This window comes from Henckelia pumila, chromosome 1 (assembly GCF_033568475.1).
Source record: "Henckelia pumila isolate YLH828 chromosome 1, ASM3356847v2, whole genome shotgun sequence".
Lineage (NCBI taxonomy): Eukaryota > Viridiplantae > Streptophyta > Magnoliopsida > Lamiales > Gesneriaceae > Henckelia > Henckelia pumila.
In genome coordinates, this window is record NC_133120.1 from 85,561,415 (window position 1) to 85,578,509 (window position 17,095).

The window sequence follows — 17,095 nt, forward strand, 5'->3', positions numbered from 1 at the left end:
TATTCGATATTTTCGAGTTTTCTCCGCAAAATTGTCCATCATTATCGCTGGTCTATGTTAAGTGGTTATACTTCTTCATGTGCTGCTGTTGATTTTTTTTCGTTTTTGCTCTAAAAGAGAGAAAAATTTTGGGAGCCGAATAATTCCGTGTTTCCGAGGTGACCAAAAGTCTGTTGAACATGCAATTGGTCTGGATATTAATGAGTGTGGGCTTTGCTTGTGATTAAGATATCAATCACTTGTTTTCTTGAAAATGATGTATGAATATTCTACGTAAAACATATCCATTTACAACGAAATTTCTTGCAAGTATACAGACTGTCCACAACAATGAAAAAAGTTTTGTAGTTAATGTTCACGTTAAAGAGATGAATCAATCATGTAAATTTCTGGACTAAAGAATTAATATTTGGGAGTATATACCATAAATATTCCAAAACAATCCCTTTTCCGATCCCCTGGTTCAAATCCCTTTAAATATCATACAAATTCCATCTCCAAGCTAATCAATAAGTTTTAGGGCAGGTAAAGTATGTACCATACAAAATTCCTTAGCCTAAAGTTATAAGTAATTAGACTTCGTTTTGTTGGTACTAATTGTCTCATTTTAACGATGATTTGCAGAGAGTTTCCAAAATTCACAGCAAGATGGCGAAAGATCAACTGCAAGTGCTCAATGCACTGGACGTTGCCAAGACACAGCTCTACCATTTCACTGCTATTGTGATAGCTGGAATGGGATTTTTCACCGATGCATACGACCTATTCGCCATCTCCTTGGTCACAAAGTTACTGGGTCGAATATACTACACGGATACGACCAAGCTAAAGCCCGGAACTTTACCTCCTCATGTCGCTTCCTCGGTCACCGGTGTCGCCCTGGTCGGGACACTAATGGGGCAGCTCTTCTTCGGGTGGCTTGGTGACAAATTGGGCCGCAAGAAAGTGTATGGACTGACATTACTCCTCATGATCGTTTGCTCACTTGCCTCGGGTCTTTCGTTGGGGAGTTCTCGACGTGGTGTCATGGCTACTTTGTGCTTCTTTAGATTCTGGCTGGGTTTCGGTATTGGAGGCGACTACCCACTCTCTGCCACGATCATGTCTGAGTACGCTAATAAAAGGACTCGTGGGGCATTTATAGCTGCGGTATTTGCTATGCAGGGATTCGGGATTCTTACTAGTGGGGTTGTTGCGTTGATCGTCTCTTCGGCATTTGATCATGCATACAGAGCGCCTACATATAAGGAGCTGGCATCTGCTTCAACCGTGCCACAGGCAGACTATATTTGGCGTATAATTCTCATGTTTGGTGCTGTGCCGGCTGCACTGACGTTCTATTGGCGGATGAAGATGCCGGAGACCGCTCGGTACACAGCCCTCGTGGCGAAAAACGCTACGCAGGCAGCGAAAGACATGGCTAAAGTGCTGAATGTGGAGCTCGATGCGGAAGAGGGGAAACTCGAAAGGATTACGAGAAAGCCAGCTAATCAATATGGTTTGTTTTCGAAAGAATTCCTCCGTCGCCATGGCCTTCACCTTCTCGGTACCACGACGACATGGTTCTTGCTTGACATCGCTTTTTACAGCAACAATCTATTCCAAAAGGACATCTTCAGCGCCATTGGATGGATTCCACATGCTGAAGATATGAACGCAGTTCACGAAGTATACAGAATCGCCAGAGCACAAACATTGATTGCACTATGCAGCACCGTTCCTGGATACTGGTTTACAGTAGCCTTTATCGATATAATCGGAAGATTCACTATCCAGTTGATCGGATTCTTCTTCATGACAGTGTTCATGTTCGCACTTGCAATCCCCTACAATCACTGGACTCACCCGGAAAACAGATTCGGGTTCGTGGTCATGTATGCATTGACATTCTTCTTCGCCAATTTCGGGCCAAACGCCACAACATTTGTGGTCCCGGCTGAGATCTTCCCAGCCCGTTTGAGGTCTACGTGCCATGGTATATCTGCGGCGGCCGGAAAGGCAGGGGCTATAGTGGGAGCATTCGGGTTCTTGTATGCTGCGCAGCCTAAAGATGCGAGCAAGAGGGATGCTGGATACCCGGCGGGGATCGGTGTGAAGTACTCGCTGATTGTGCTCGGTTGTGTGAATGCTTTGGGTTTCTTTTTCACTTTCCTGGTGCCGGAGCCCAAAGGGAAATCGCTGGAGGAGTTGTCCGGGGAAAACGATGACGCCGTCGACGGAGACGGAGACGCCTCGGAAATGGTCGCTACCACAAACAGGACTGTTCCGGTGTAGTAATAATTAATTCGATCGAAAATTTTTAAAAAAAAAGCGCCATGCATATTTGTGTTGTATTATCTATACACGTAATTTTGTTTTCAATATTGTGTTTGATAATTTGTGCATGGGTAGGAAAAAAACAGTCCGTGTTATAGCAAGTCATAATAAAATCCCGACAGTTTCCTTTACAACATTACAGTCATTTGGTTTGCAAACCTAGTACTTGCTGAGGGTTTAGTACATGTCACTCTAAGGTACTACCTTGCGGGTGACGTGACGGATAATGATTGGGACGTCACCCGTAGGGTAGTACACGTGAGATCCACTGATTTTATCCAATCATAATCCGTCACGTCACCTACACGGTAGCGGGTGGCATCAACCTTATACTTGCGAGATTTTGAACTCGTGTTTTGTCCCAAACGAGTTAAGGAAGCAGTTGATTTGGAGTTGGTAAACTTATCCGACGCCACTTTATTAAATCCTTGAAAATTATAAATAAATCTACTTATATATAAATATATTTTTTAATCTTACACGACAAAAAGGCGTTGATACGTCACACTACAGACAAACATCAACATAGACTAAGTCATACAAATGCAAAAATTATAGCATTTGGCCGGCAAATTATAGCATTTGGCGCCGGCCATCGCAATCGATCATGAGAAAAATTCATAGATTCGTTCCATGGAGCCAATCCATTTTTATAAGTATATCTCCAAGATTATAATCTAATTATGTTGACTGGAAGAATATTATTGTAATTTGGTCTCATATATATTAAATAAATATATATATATATATGGGCACTTCCGAATGTACTACATCCGATATGAGATCATATCAAATGTTAAAAAAAATAAATCGATAGATTCCCATTTTCACACTATCCGAATGTGATAGCATAAACAAAACTCATAAACACGTACATAATGTGACAATTAATTCGACCTCCGATCCAACCCTCCTCTGCATACCATCTTATTTATTTCTAATTAAATGTAAGGAGGTAGGTGAGGGCCGGGACATAAAAGTCCTACAAATAGTCAACTATTCTCAAATATATAAAAGATATTAATGACTATTCTGTACGAGGGGCATTTGCTTGAGTCCCTTATTTTTGGCAGAAAAAAGACCAAGACTTGGTGACGGAAGGTTTTGTCAAACGGTAATTAAATATATTTATTCCTATATATTAGTTAAGAACATCTAGTTCTCTTGGTATGCTTATTTAAATAATTAAATAAATTAAAAAAACCATCCACACACTTAAAAAAAAAAAAAAATCATCCACACACTCAACCGCTTTTATCCACTATCTCAAAAAAAAATTTCCTTCAATTATGATTTTTTTTTTGTTTTCATTGAATTATTTTTTTCTCCCCAATTTTTGTATTTAATATATAATACAATAATTTTGTTCGTCGATTTTAATTAAAATATAATTTTATCATAAAAATAGAGTTAGCACGCAATGCGTGCTAACAAAATGCTAGTATAGGGTAATGGGGTGAAGCAAACGAAACCATTTGTTTGCCCTTCGATCCATATCAATCTTTGGATAGTACCTCACGTCTTACGCGTTCAATTACATCCTATATATATTCTTAGGAAACTCTAGCTGGTGGTGGGTTTTTTTAAATTATAAAATTTTTGATGATCATGACACCATCCAATCATATGTCTTTGCTTATGTATTAAATTACAATCAATAAATTATTATAAAATGGTTGTAGATATAAAAAAAAATAAAATTCCAACTAACCAAAAACCAACGGTATTCGTAGAACCTAAATTCCACCATATATCTAATAAATTTGACGTGCCCGTAAAATGGAAATTATGTATGAATTCTTGAACGCTCCGTATAGTCGATATTAATATAGATTATTTATTTTAAAAAATTGATTAATTAAAATTAATTCTATTTCGCCTTATAATTTTTAATAATATTAAATGGGATGATGATGGATAAGTGTACGTGCTTTTAATTTTTAAAATTTCAAAATATGTAACTGCCAACTACTTTCGGCTTTCAGGGAAAACATCTGAGGGAAAGCCCATAAATATACTCATAGTTTTACCATATAACCGAACAGGCTTGAAAAGTCATGTAAAAATGCCCAGTCCAGTCCAGTCCGGTCTAGCCTGTAGCATAAAAATCAAATAAGCTTTCTGGTTTTTAAGCCGGGTTCGGTTCATTTTGTTTGGCTAATCCTGTAGATGCATATTTATACTTCGTAAATTTATACATCTAAAGTTTATTACATAATTAGTACATGTAGCATTACCCTTCATAATACCTTTAAGTTGCGTTTATTTCGAGAGATGAGATTATGCATTAATGATAGATTAAAATATGATTATTAATATAATTTGATAGGATATAAAGTTGTTATAAAAAAATAATAATATGTTTTGTTTGACAATTAAATTTGGGATAGATTATTTTATTTCTATTTTAACCTTGTACAGATTTATAATTTAGGATTAAAAATCATTTATATATCCTATTATTAAAGACTTAAAGATTTATAATGATTTTTCAATTTCATAACTAAATAGCCAGTATTAATTATGTTATCCTTTATTTATGAAAGTAAGTAAACACATTATTATTGTAAATGGAATGACATAAAAAAATTTAATGTGCATGTGTGTGGAGTAATTCATACATGAAGATTAAATACAATGAAATAGAAATCCAAATATGACATTTGATGGAGAAAAAGTTGTTCCGAAATTAACATACGTTATGCAAAATTTCACATGAAGATCAAATCTGCCAACATGGCAAAGTCTCTCATGAATCCAGGACAACTTAATACGTTTATACAAAAATTTAATTTACTTGAAATTATAAATATTTTAATGTATATGCATGCACATGAGGGCTGAGATATCAAACCAAAATACAGAATTTTCGAAATACCTTAATTACCGAATTTTTTCAATATATAAAGTTAAAACATTTTTCACAAAATATTTCATAACTCTTATATTGTAGTCTAGAAAAATAAATCAAATTTATTTCCATGACGAGCATGTCGATCTCGTTACTACTATATCCATATCAATATTTCCATTTTAGATGTCTAAATATTGAAATAATTCAAAATAAAAATTTCTTGAATTTTTCGTGTCAATTTAAAATTAGCTCATAATCTAAATTATAAGCTTATGAATTTAATCATATTAAATTTATAACTCTTAAATTCAACTCATTGAATTTAATTATCTTGTTCGGGTAGATCAGAAACTGATTTAGAGACTGCAATCACTAAGAAATGTGTTTCATGATTACCAACAATTGCGTAATCGCATTTCACGTGGACTATAGTAATCTCATGGTCTTTATATTATTGTTGATACATGGGTATAAATATAAAGGAATACCAATAACGTAATCATTAAATTAAATGAAGAGTTTTTACATGTCAAAATAAATAAAACTCACAATCATAAGTTGACTTGTTGGACATCTACTCTAACATAGACAACACATCTAACATATATCAAGGGGATATTATTGATAAAGATAAAATACTTCATAAAATTTTTTAAAACGGTCAAGGGTAACAGTATATTAACACAAAATGTAAAGGGATAACTTGACGGAGTATTCGTATTCCACAGATTTACTTCTATTGAGAAGTAATAGAGAAAATTGATGTATGCTATCAAAAATTATGAGCACCCTTTTTTATAGCACCAATTCGTCACGCGTGACGAGAATATATATTATTATGATGATGTCGAAATTTTACCTCGGGTTCGGTCTGGTAGAATGGATCCTCCAAATCCTTTAGAAAGTAGGTCGGGTCGGGTATGGCGGAACTGCACAAGCAACAGCTAGGTCAAAGGGACGCCGAAAGTGTTTTCGGCGTGACCCCTCCGATGCCTAAGTCAGTGTTTTGAAGGCAGAGGGTATGATTAATGCGAAAACTGAGAGATATGAGTGCGTGAATGTAAAAGTGAGTAATGAATAATGAATACAACCATAACAATACCTGTATTTATAGGAGAAAATAGAATAAGTTACCTAGTCGAATTATAACATATCCTGGATTAGGACTCTTCATCCATTGGATCCTTTTTAAGTTTATCTCTATCTTGTGAATATTTGAAAAGATCCATACTTATCTCACATATATCAGAGTCTCACTTGAATTATAGAAAAGATGCGTGCGGCATACTAGTCCCAGCCCTGGTCGGCCCATAAAATACCAGTCCTGGTCATATCCAGTAGACCCATTATAAACGGGCTCGGGTTGAAATATTTTCTCGGGATAACAATAGTACCTCCCTAACTGGTCTAAAAGAAAAATGAAGTTAGACTAAGAATTTAATCCGGACCCCAATTTATGCATGTGTCATTCGACCAGTTCAGAATTTAATTCATGCAATGTGTTTCTTTTGAACGGTCTAGATCAGGATCCGCGTGATGTGTTTTTAATGAACGGCTCAGATGTCCTCTGACGGTTCTTTTCCCGAAGCCAAAAAAACATGGCTTGTCCCGTCCCGAGCCGTAGATCATGTTAAAAATCAACGGTCCAGATCGATTCACCACCTCTATATATACTAGGCGGTAAAAATTTTGTTTTTTTCACCTTTTACTCTTGTACTGTTACGCTGCAAAAATTTCAAGAGCTCGCCCGACCCGGACTACTGCGTCTGTCTTGTTTGTGTCACTCCCGAGCTACAACTCTTTCACCTATAAGTCCTACCGTCCTTACACTAGGTTGATTAATATGTCCTCCCCAGACGAGACTTCTGTTCGGGAAATAGTAGCCTTTTTTGAAGCATCCAATTCTCCCTCTAACAACCCCGAGCCCTCCGATTCCAATAATCCAAGCTCAGAGCTGGATCTGTCGGAGACTCGTATAGAAAAATTAAAGCGACTGCACAAACTCAGGTCGGATGAAGCCCGATTATCTGCCAAAGGGAAACAATGGTATGAAGTCCTGGCCTCCCATCTAAGTCCAGACCTAGGTCCCCTCATTAGGGAGAAATCGGGAATGCCCGATACCTATGATCTTATAATCCCGGGCCGTAAAGATCGGGCTCACAGACCCCCCTAATTTCTTGAGCTTCAGCCTAGATCAAATCAAGATGGGTTTAAGATTTCCAGTCCCGAACTGCATTTCCTACTTATGTCAATACTTTTGTGTGTGCCCAAGTCAATTATCCCCGAACTCTTTTAGTTCAATTCTATCATTAGGTGTACTTTTCTGTTTCTTCCGAATTCCCTTAGACATAGGAAATTTCATTTACTTTTTGCAAATTAAGAAAACCGCCCCGGGCCGCTTCTATATTTCCATGCGACCCGAATACCCCTTTTTGAAGGGTAAGCCTAGCTCACACAAAGGCTGGACAAACAAATATTTTTTTGTCAACCCCAACCAGCCATGGGAATGCCGGTCTAACTGGGCTATGAACTTTACTAGTCCTGAACCTCCAGCCCTGCCTACTCACAACTTTACCAATTTTATCAATACCATGTCCGCGCAAACTTTTGATATTGAAAGCCTGATTGAGGAGGATCTGCTCTGTCATTATGGCTTCAGTGGGAAGGGAGTAGAGATCCAAGGGGATGTAGGTAGTACCCCTGTACCCGTGCTATCCTTATCTTAGACTGATTCCCCTTATGCCTTTGATTTACCGTATTTTTATATATGTATATATATATATATATATTTTTTTTTAGACGACAAGATCAAATCTGCCGCTATGCCTGCCAACTTCAGAGCTACACTGAAGAACTTGAAGAGGAAGAAAACAGAGGACAGTAAGGCCAGAACTCATCCCGAACCTCCTCCCACTGAACAGTCAAAAAAGAAAGCTTCCAAAACCAAGGAAAAACCCAGCACTAATCTTCCCGAGCTTGAGCAGCCGTCCATTGTTTCCTCGTCCCGAGCCCGTGGCAAAGAACCCATAATAGAGTTCGGGTCCCTACCTGACGCTGAACCTCAGGGAATGCCCGATCAGCCCGGGGTCCCAGAGATGTCATTTTTCTCGAAGCCCGACCCCCAAGGGTGCCTAGGCATAATGCAGAACCTGATTTCTCGTTCTGATTTAAAAATCCTTCAAGGAGTGCCTACCTTGGAAGCTGAACAGAACTTCGCTCTTGCATCCCTGCAGGTATATTGCATTTTTCGATCTTATCTTGTATACTGAGCTGTCATGTACCGAGCTGGGTTTTATCCTTCGTGTTTTCACAGGCTCTAGCTTGGGGAGGGGAGATCACCAGCCGAGCTTTCAAAGACCGGGAGGAACACAACCTGAACCAGGAGGCCTTCGTTGCTCGGATTTCTGAGCTCACACGAAAAACCCGGGAAATGAAGGCTAATCATGAGGAAAAGGTGACCGAGATGAGGGTGGAGATTGAATCCACACGGGATGCTCTGGAGGCTGCTCATAAAAAGACTGCCGAGCTGGAAGTGGATAAGATTGAACTAAAGAACCAAGTACGGGCCCTGACTCGGGAACTTGAGGCTGCGAAGGAGGTCGGGAAAAGAGAATTCTTGAATTCCGCCGATTTTGCTAACGCCGTAGCTGAAACGACCCTAACTCTATAATTAATAAATAAATATGCGGAAATTTTTTTTTTTTTATACTTACTAAATAAAATATGTACATATATGCCCATACATATATGCACAGAATAAAAAGTTTTAAAATAAATAAATAAATAAATAAACAATTAAATACTTAAATAAAAATGCATTCTTTAAAATAAAATAAATATCTGAGTCAAATATTTAATTAAAAGTACTGCATAAATAAAATGATTAAAATTTGCATGCACTAACAATATTCCATAAAATATTCAAAATTCCCAACCACTGAAAAATAATATAAAATGTAGCATGCTGACATAAATAAACATGCACGTGGCTCAGACATCTATCACGGTCACGGGGTCACTGCATGTCCGCTCATACATCCTCGCCTCCGGTGGGTACAACATCCTCCTCAACATACTCACCTGCACCATACCAGTGTAGTGAGCCTAGAGGCCCAACATGCTAATATAACAAGGGTTTAAAATAATTTAAAACAATTAAATACTAATACATACATATACATGAATGAGCATGCTTAAAAATTACATAACATAACTTAACTTAAATAAACTTAAATAACATAATACATAACATTGTTGAGCAATTAATTTTTCTAACATCGCATGGTTGTATCCGTAGTGTAACCTTAAATCATACATTAAATACTGATCAGCGTGGAAACCAACGTATGTGGCGGTGACGAATCACCTCTTAAATTGGCAGTAGACTGCCCTTCAATAGGTCACATATGGGGACGAATCCCCCTTAAATTGTCACACTACTTCAACTTCCAACATAAAATATTTTATTACTGCTCAACCTTTAAAAATTAAATTATGCATAAAATTATTTCATGAATGCATGTACTTAAATAAAAATGTGTGTCCTTCATATATATTTAATTTAATTTCTTACTAATATATAAATATTAAAATAACTTCAATGCATAAAAATAATTAAATATATATTCAGGACACATGCAAATTTCTCATGGATTGTACTGGACTGCTGGCCCTAACACTCAAGCACATTTACTTAAATCTGGCCCATTAACATACTTAAGCCCAATAAAATTGATCTAAGCCCAATTAAATAATTAAAGCCCATAAATAACCAATTCTGGCCCAATGGGCCCAAAAGCCCAAAGACTGGCCCAATAATTTTCACGGGCCCTAAAGCCATAAAAATTATTGGACTCATTTAATTAAATTAATTAAGCCCAAATAAATTATCTTAGCCCAAAATAATTAAATGGAGCCCAATAAAATTTTAAGATTTAATTAGGCCCATTAAACCCTTAATTAAACTTAAAAACTTAAAAATAAAAATACCCGAGCCCAACTAACCTAACCCGAACCCGGACCCAACTAACTTGACCCACTTACTTCCAGATCCGACCCGGACCCAAGACCCGACCCGGAAACAACCTGGAGCCCTAAACCCGATCACCCTATGCTCTAATCTGCTGCGGCCGTGAGCAGCAGCCACTCCTTGGCTGCTGCCGCCTGCTTCGGCCGCCACTGGCCGGAGCGCCGCCGCCCAGACGTAGCCCACGTCTGGGCGGTCCTAACCTGCCCCTAGACCCAACCCCATGCAGCCCAAGCCACTGAACCCGAAGCCTCTTCCAACAGCCCTAACCTGCGCAGCCCAAGAGCCGAAACTGCCTCCAGCCCTCTCCTGGCTATTTTGGCTTGGTCTCTTCGAGACACCCAGATTCAAGCCACCCTCACCTAGCCTATGAACCCCTGGACAGCAGCTGGACGCCCCATGGTTGAAGAAAACGTGAGCAAGATGGAATGAATACATAAACAAAGTGCATAACAATCAAAAGCCAACATTTTTCTGAAAATTTCTTAAACCTTTCGGTGTATACATGACACACACATACTGATATCTGATAGGTACAAAACATAGGGAAGAATTCATGCCTTTCACCGTAGACGAAGAGAAAAAACCGAAAGTGAGACGATTCCGGGACGACGGGGCGACGACGATGAACTTTGGACCTTCAAGACCGAGGCTATGGAGTTTTCTTGGGGATGACTGGCCGAAGAAGAGGATGAATAGGGAATGGGTGTCGGCTGCTGCTTGAAGACGTGGGCTTGGGTTTGGGTAGATTAGGTTTTTAAAATAATTAAAATTAGGTAAATAGATAATATAATTAATTAGGTTAGTAATATACAAAATAATATAATTTAAACTCCACCTAAAAAGATTTAAATCTGATATTAAATCATAAATCCCGAAATATTAAATTAGGGAATTTTTAAAGATAATTAAAAATCAATATTTTGGCTTATTTTGAATAAAAACAGGCTCCTAAAATTATATAAAATTAAATACTAAAAATAGTGAGGTATTAAAACTCAAAATAATATTTTTGGGCTCTTAAAAGGCTCATGAAATAAATTGGATAGAAAGTTGTCATCTCGTCCGTCCACGGTCCCGTCAACGCGATAAAATAATTAAAATACTATAAATCATAAAAATCACTAATTATGGGTTAAATGCTTAAAAATAAATTAAATCATGCACAAATAATTCACATAATTATTTAACCCATAAATCATAAATTTAAATAATTAAATACCCTAATTATGCATGCGGATTTACGTATTTAAAAATACTGGGTGTTACAATTCTCCCCCCCTTAAATTGAATTTCGTGCTCGAAATTAAAGTACTTACCCGAACAACTCCCGGTAGCGAGTCCTCATGTCTGCCTCGGTCTCCCAAGTAGCTTCCTCCTCCGAGTGATTCAGCCACTGGACTCTGACCATCGGTATGACCCGCGTCCTAAGCCTCCACTCCTCCCTTGCCAAGATCCGTACTGGCCTCTCCTCATACACTAGATCTGGTGGCAACTGTAAGGGCTCGAAATCCAACACATGCGATGGGTTAGAGACATATCTCCGAAGCATGGATACATGGAAAACGTTGTGCACTGCCGCTAGCCCTGGTGGTAGAGCTAAACGGTAGGCCAACGTGCCAACTCTCTCCAAGATCTCGAATGGCCCTATATACCTCGGATTAAGCTTGCCTCTCCGGCCAAAACGCACTACTCCCTTCATAGGTGACACCTTCAGGAATACGTGATCACCTACAGTGAACTCCAAATCTCGACGTCTGGCATCTGCATAACTCTTCTGCCAACTCTGAGCAGTCCTCATCCGATCTCGAATCTGAGTCACTATGTCAGCTGTTTGCTGCACAATCTCAGGACCCAGCAAAATCCGCTCACCAACCTCATCCCAATGCACAGGAGATATACATCTCCTCCCATACAATGCTGCATAAGGAGCCATACCTATAGACGACTGAAAACTGTTGTTATAGATAAACTCCACTAATGGCAGTCTAGTCTCCCAAGAGCCCCAAAAATCAATGACACAAGCTCTCAGAAGATCCTCGAGAACCTGGATCACCCTCTCAGACTGACCATATGTCTGGGGATGAAATGCTGTACTGAACAAAAGCCTCGTCCCCAAAGCTGTGTGCAGACTCTTCCAAAATGCAGATGTGAATCTCGGATCTCTGTCTGACACAATAGACACTGGTATGCCATGCAGTCTAACAATCTCTCTGATGTAAAGCTCTGCATACTGTGTCAAAGTATAAGTAGTCCTCACCGGCAAGAAATGAGCTGACTTGGTGAGTCTATCCACAATCACCCAAATCGCTGTGCAACCTCTGGCACTCCTCGGTAAGCCAACCACAAAGTCCATCGTAATATTCTCCCATTTCCATTCCGGAATAGGAAGAGGTCTAAGAAGTCCTGCTGGACGCTGATGCTCTGCCTTGACTTGCTGACAAGTCAAGCACTCTGACACCACTCTCCCGATGTCACTCTTCATCCCGGGCCACCAATACAATAGCTGCAAATCTTTGTACATCTTCGTACTTCCGGGGTGAATGGAGTACGGAGATGTGTGAGCCTCTGCTAAAATCTCAGCTCTCAACTGATCGACGTTCGGTACCCATATCCTACCACGGTACTGAACGATATCATCCTCCACTGTATACAAGAGATTACCTCTAGCCTCATCTCTCTGTCTCCATCGCTGCAACTCCTCATCAGTAGACTGTCCCTCCCTAATCCGATCTCGCAGAACTGGCTGCACCGTCAACACTGACAATCTCGGTGCACGACCATTCGGATAACACTCCAAGCCAAATCTCTGAATCTCGCTCTGTAGTGGTAACTGTACGGTCAAACATGATACCACTGACGACTTCCGACTCAAAGCATCGGCCACTACATTAGCTTTACCCGGATGGTAGCTAATGTCACAATCATAGTCCTTCACCAACTCCAACCATCTGCGCTGTCTCATGTTCAACTCCTTCTGTGTGAAGAAGTACTTGAGACTCTTGTGGTCTGTAAAAATCTTGCACTTCTCGCCATACAGATAGTGCCTCCAGATTTTCAAAGCGAAAACCACTGCTGCCAACTCCAAGTCATGCGTCGGATAATTCTGCTCATGAATCTTCAGCTGTCTCGACGCATACGCAATAACCTTACCACACTGCATAAGCACTGCGCCTAAACCTAGTTTAGACGCGTCGGTGTACACCACTAACTCCTCGTGTGGTACTGTCATCGCTAACACTGGTGCAGTAGTGAGTGCTTCCTTTAGCTGATCGAAACTCCTCTGACAGTCTGAACTCCAGATAAACTTCGCATTCTTCTTGGTCAAGAAAGTCAAGGGTACTGCAATAGAGGAAAAACCCTTGATAAACTTCCTATAATATCCTGCCAAACCCAAGAAACTGCGAATCTCTGAAGCATTCTTCGGAATACCCCAATTCTGCACTGCCTCAACCTTAGACTGATCAACTGCAATCTCATCCCTCGAAATAATATGGCCAAGAAATGCCACCTGCTCAAGCCAAAACTCGCACTTGCTAAACTTGGCATACAACCGAAGATCCCTCAAAGTCTGCAAGGCCGTCTGAAGATGTTGTCTATGCTCCTCGATGCTCTTAGAATAGATCAAAATATCATCAATAAAGACTATGATGAACTGATCTAAATACGGCTGAAAGACTCGGTTCATGAGATCCATGAAAACCGCTGGAGCATTGGTCATCCCAAATGGCATCACTAAGAACTCGTAATGCCCATATCGTGTTCTGAAAGCAGTCTTGGACACATCTGCATCTCTGACACGCAACTGATGATACCCAGATCGCAGATCGATCTTGGAAAACACTGAAGCTCCCTGCAACTGGTCAAATAAATCCTCTATCCTCGGCAGTGGATACTTATTCTTCACTGTAACCCTGTTTAGCTCTCGGTAATCGATGCACAGTCTCATACTGCCATCCTTCTTCTTCACAAACAGCACCGGAGCTCCCCATGGAGAAAAGCTAGGACGAACAAAGCCTTTCTCTAAAAGCTCCTGAATCTGCTCCTTCAACTCTTTCATCTCAGTAGGAGCAAGTCTGTACGGTGCCTTAGAGATAGGCACAGTGTCTGGCACTAACTCGATGCTGAATTCCACATCTCTCACTGGTGGAATTCTTGCAACATCCTCCGGAAAGACATCCGGAAAGTCACGAACTACCTCTATATCTGATAAAGATCTGCTAGATGGATCTGAGGCCGTGACAATACTGGCTAGAAACCTCTGGCAACCCCGTCTCAACAACTTTCTCGCCTGAATGAGAGATATCACTTGAGGAATATCACTGCTCCGAGATGCCTGGAAAGTGAACGGGTCGCCTACTAAAGGTCTCACTGATACTGATCTCCGACAAAAATCAATCGAAGCTCCATTGACTGTCAACCAGTCCATACCCAAAATAAGATCAAAACCACTCAAAGGCAAAACTACTACATCTGCTCGAATGGAGTGTCCCTGAAGCTCCAACTCCAACTCTCGAATGACCTTCGAGGTAGAAATAATCTGTCCTGACGGCATAGTAACATCATACCCACTGTCAGAACTCTCAGGTGTGATGCCTATCCGCCTGATAAACTCCAGGGAGATAAACGAATGCGTAGCCCCTGAATCTAGCAACGCAAACGTGGAGTTACCTCCTACTAGAATTCTCCCTGCACGCAGAAAATTCCCAACAATTCACACAACTACTAAACTTTTCCCCCAACAAATCACTAATAATCCCATAATTCTAATCACAAGTAGAAACATGCTTTTTAATCTAACATGCAGTTAAATAACCCAAATAGCAACAATTCCAAAATAAAGACGAAATTTTAACCAAAGGAAAATTATTAAAATGCTAGGAGTAGGATATACCGGTGATCAAAGAGGTGTCTGGATCTACCTCCTCAGCCTGCATCACAAACACTCTCCCAGCAGTGTTCTTCTTCCTCGGGCAGTTAGCAATCTGATGCCCTGGCTCCCTACAATGGTAGCACACTCCCGCTCCCAAAAGACAAGGTCCCGAATGCATCTTCTGACACTTCGGGCAAGTAGGATAAGCTATGGCATTAGGGGCCCCGCCCCTCTGCTGCTGCGGCCTCTGCTGCAGTGGCCTCTGCTGCTGATTCGGGCCCTTAGCCGGCCCTGTATACTGCTTCTTCGCAGGAGGCTGCGAAGATGGTCGCTGGTACCCAGCCTGAAACTGCCTCTTTCCCTGCTGCTCCCTCTGGATCTCTCTCCGACCCTCCTCGAAACGCAAGGCTCTACTGACTGCAGACTCATAAGTAAGGACGGCTGCCATACGAACATCATGCCTGATATCAGCCTTCAGGCCCTCCACAAACTGCCTCAACTTCTCCTGCGGACTATCAGCAATCAAGGGCACAAAGTGACAGCCCCTCTCGAACAGTCTCACATACTCAACCACGGCCTTGTCCCCCTGACGGAGACTCATAAACTCACGGATCATGCGACTGCGCACATCCTCAGTAAAGTACTTGGCGTAGAAGATACGCCTAAACTCTGCCCAGGTCAGTGTAGGAAGGTGAACTCCCCTGGCTGCACCCTCCCACCAGAGCGCTGCATCACCCCGCAGCATGTACGTCGCACAGTTCACCCTGTCGGTGTCTGTGATCCCCATATAAGCAAAGATGAACTCCAGAGAGCGAATCCATCCCTCCGCCACCAAAGGATCGGTGGTACAAACAAACTCCTTGGGTCCCTTCTTCCGGAACCTCTCAGCAACGTCCTCCTCGTGGGACAACCTGGGACGAGTAGCCTGCTGCTCTAACAGAGCAGTAATCCCTGCCATCATATTTGCATTGGCCTGCTCCAATGCTGCAATAGGGTTCTGCGGAGGTGGAGGTGGAGGTCCCCCACGTCTGTTAACTGGTCTAGGAGGCATTCTGCACCACGACATATTTCTTTACGTAAATCGCCATGCATAACTAAGTGGTTTAAAATTTAATGCTAACTTAAATTCTAAAAATTAAATCATGCTATAAACACTTAAAACTTACAGACCGGTAGCGTGAACTTCTGAGCTCGCATAGCAGTAATGACCCCTCCGAGGACCGTGCTCTGATACCAACTGAAACGACCCTAACTCTATAATTAATAAATAAATATGCGGAAATTTTTTTTTATATATATAGTTACTAAATAAAATATGTACATATATGCCCATACATATATGCACAGAATAAAAAGTTTTAAAATAAATAAATAAATAAATAAACAATTAAATACTTAAATAAAAATGCATTCTTTAAAATAAAATAAATATCTGAGTTAAATATTTAATTAAAAGTACTGCATAAATAAAATGATTAAAATTTTCATGCACTAACAATATTCCATAAAATATTCAAAATTCCCAACCACTGAAAAATAATATAAAATGTAGCATGCTGACATAAATAAACATGCACGTGACTCAGACATCTATCACGGTCACGGGGTCACTACCTGTCCGCTCATACATCCTCGCCTCCGGTGGATACAACATCCTCCTCAACGTACTCACGTGCACCATACCAGTGTAGTGAGCCTAGAGGCCCAACATGCTAACATAACAAGGGTTTAAAATAATTTAAAACAATTAAATACTAATACATATATATACATGAATGAGCATGCTTAAAAATTACATAACATAACTTAACTTAAATAAACTTAAATAACATAATACATAACATTGTTGAGCAATTAATTTTTCTAACATCGCATGGTTGTATCCGTAGTGTAACCTTAAATCATACATTAAATACTGATCAGCGTGGAAACCAACGTACGTGGCGGTGACGAATCACCTCTTAAATTGGCAGTAGACTGCCCTTCAATAGGTCACATATGGGGACGAATCCCCCTTAAATTGTCA

General features: G+C 40.2%; 1 protein-coding gene across 3 annotated transcripts; it reads left to right on the top strand.

The window, feature by feature from the left end:
• The first annotated feature begins 331 nt into the window (after positions 1 to 331).
• Positions 332 to 2,450, top strand: LOC140877280 (probable inorganic phosphate transporter 1-3). Of its 3 annotated transcripts, none has more exons than XM_073280830.1 (2): positions 332 to 530; positions 625 to 2,450. In XM_073280830.1, exon 2 carries the CDS (start codon positions 649 to 651, stop codon positions 2,272 to 2,274), a length of 1,626 nt encoding a protein of 541 aa, XP_073136931.1. In that variant the 5' UTR covers positions 332 to 530; positions 625 to 648; the 3' UTR covers positions 2,275 to 2,450. The 3 variants fall into 3 exon arrangements, with proteins under 3 accessions (XP_073136931.1, XP_073136923.1, XP_073136928.1); XM_073280822.1 differs by having other exon boundaries at positions 629 to 2,450; XM_073280827.1 differs by having other exon boundaries at positions 332 to 525.
• The last annotated feature ends 14,645 nt before the right edge of the window (positions 2,451 to 17,095 follow it).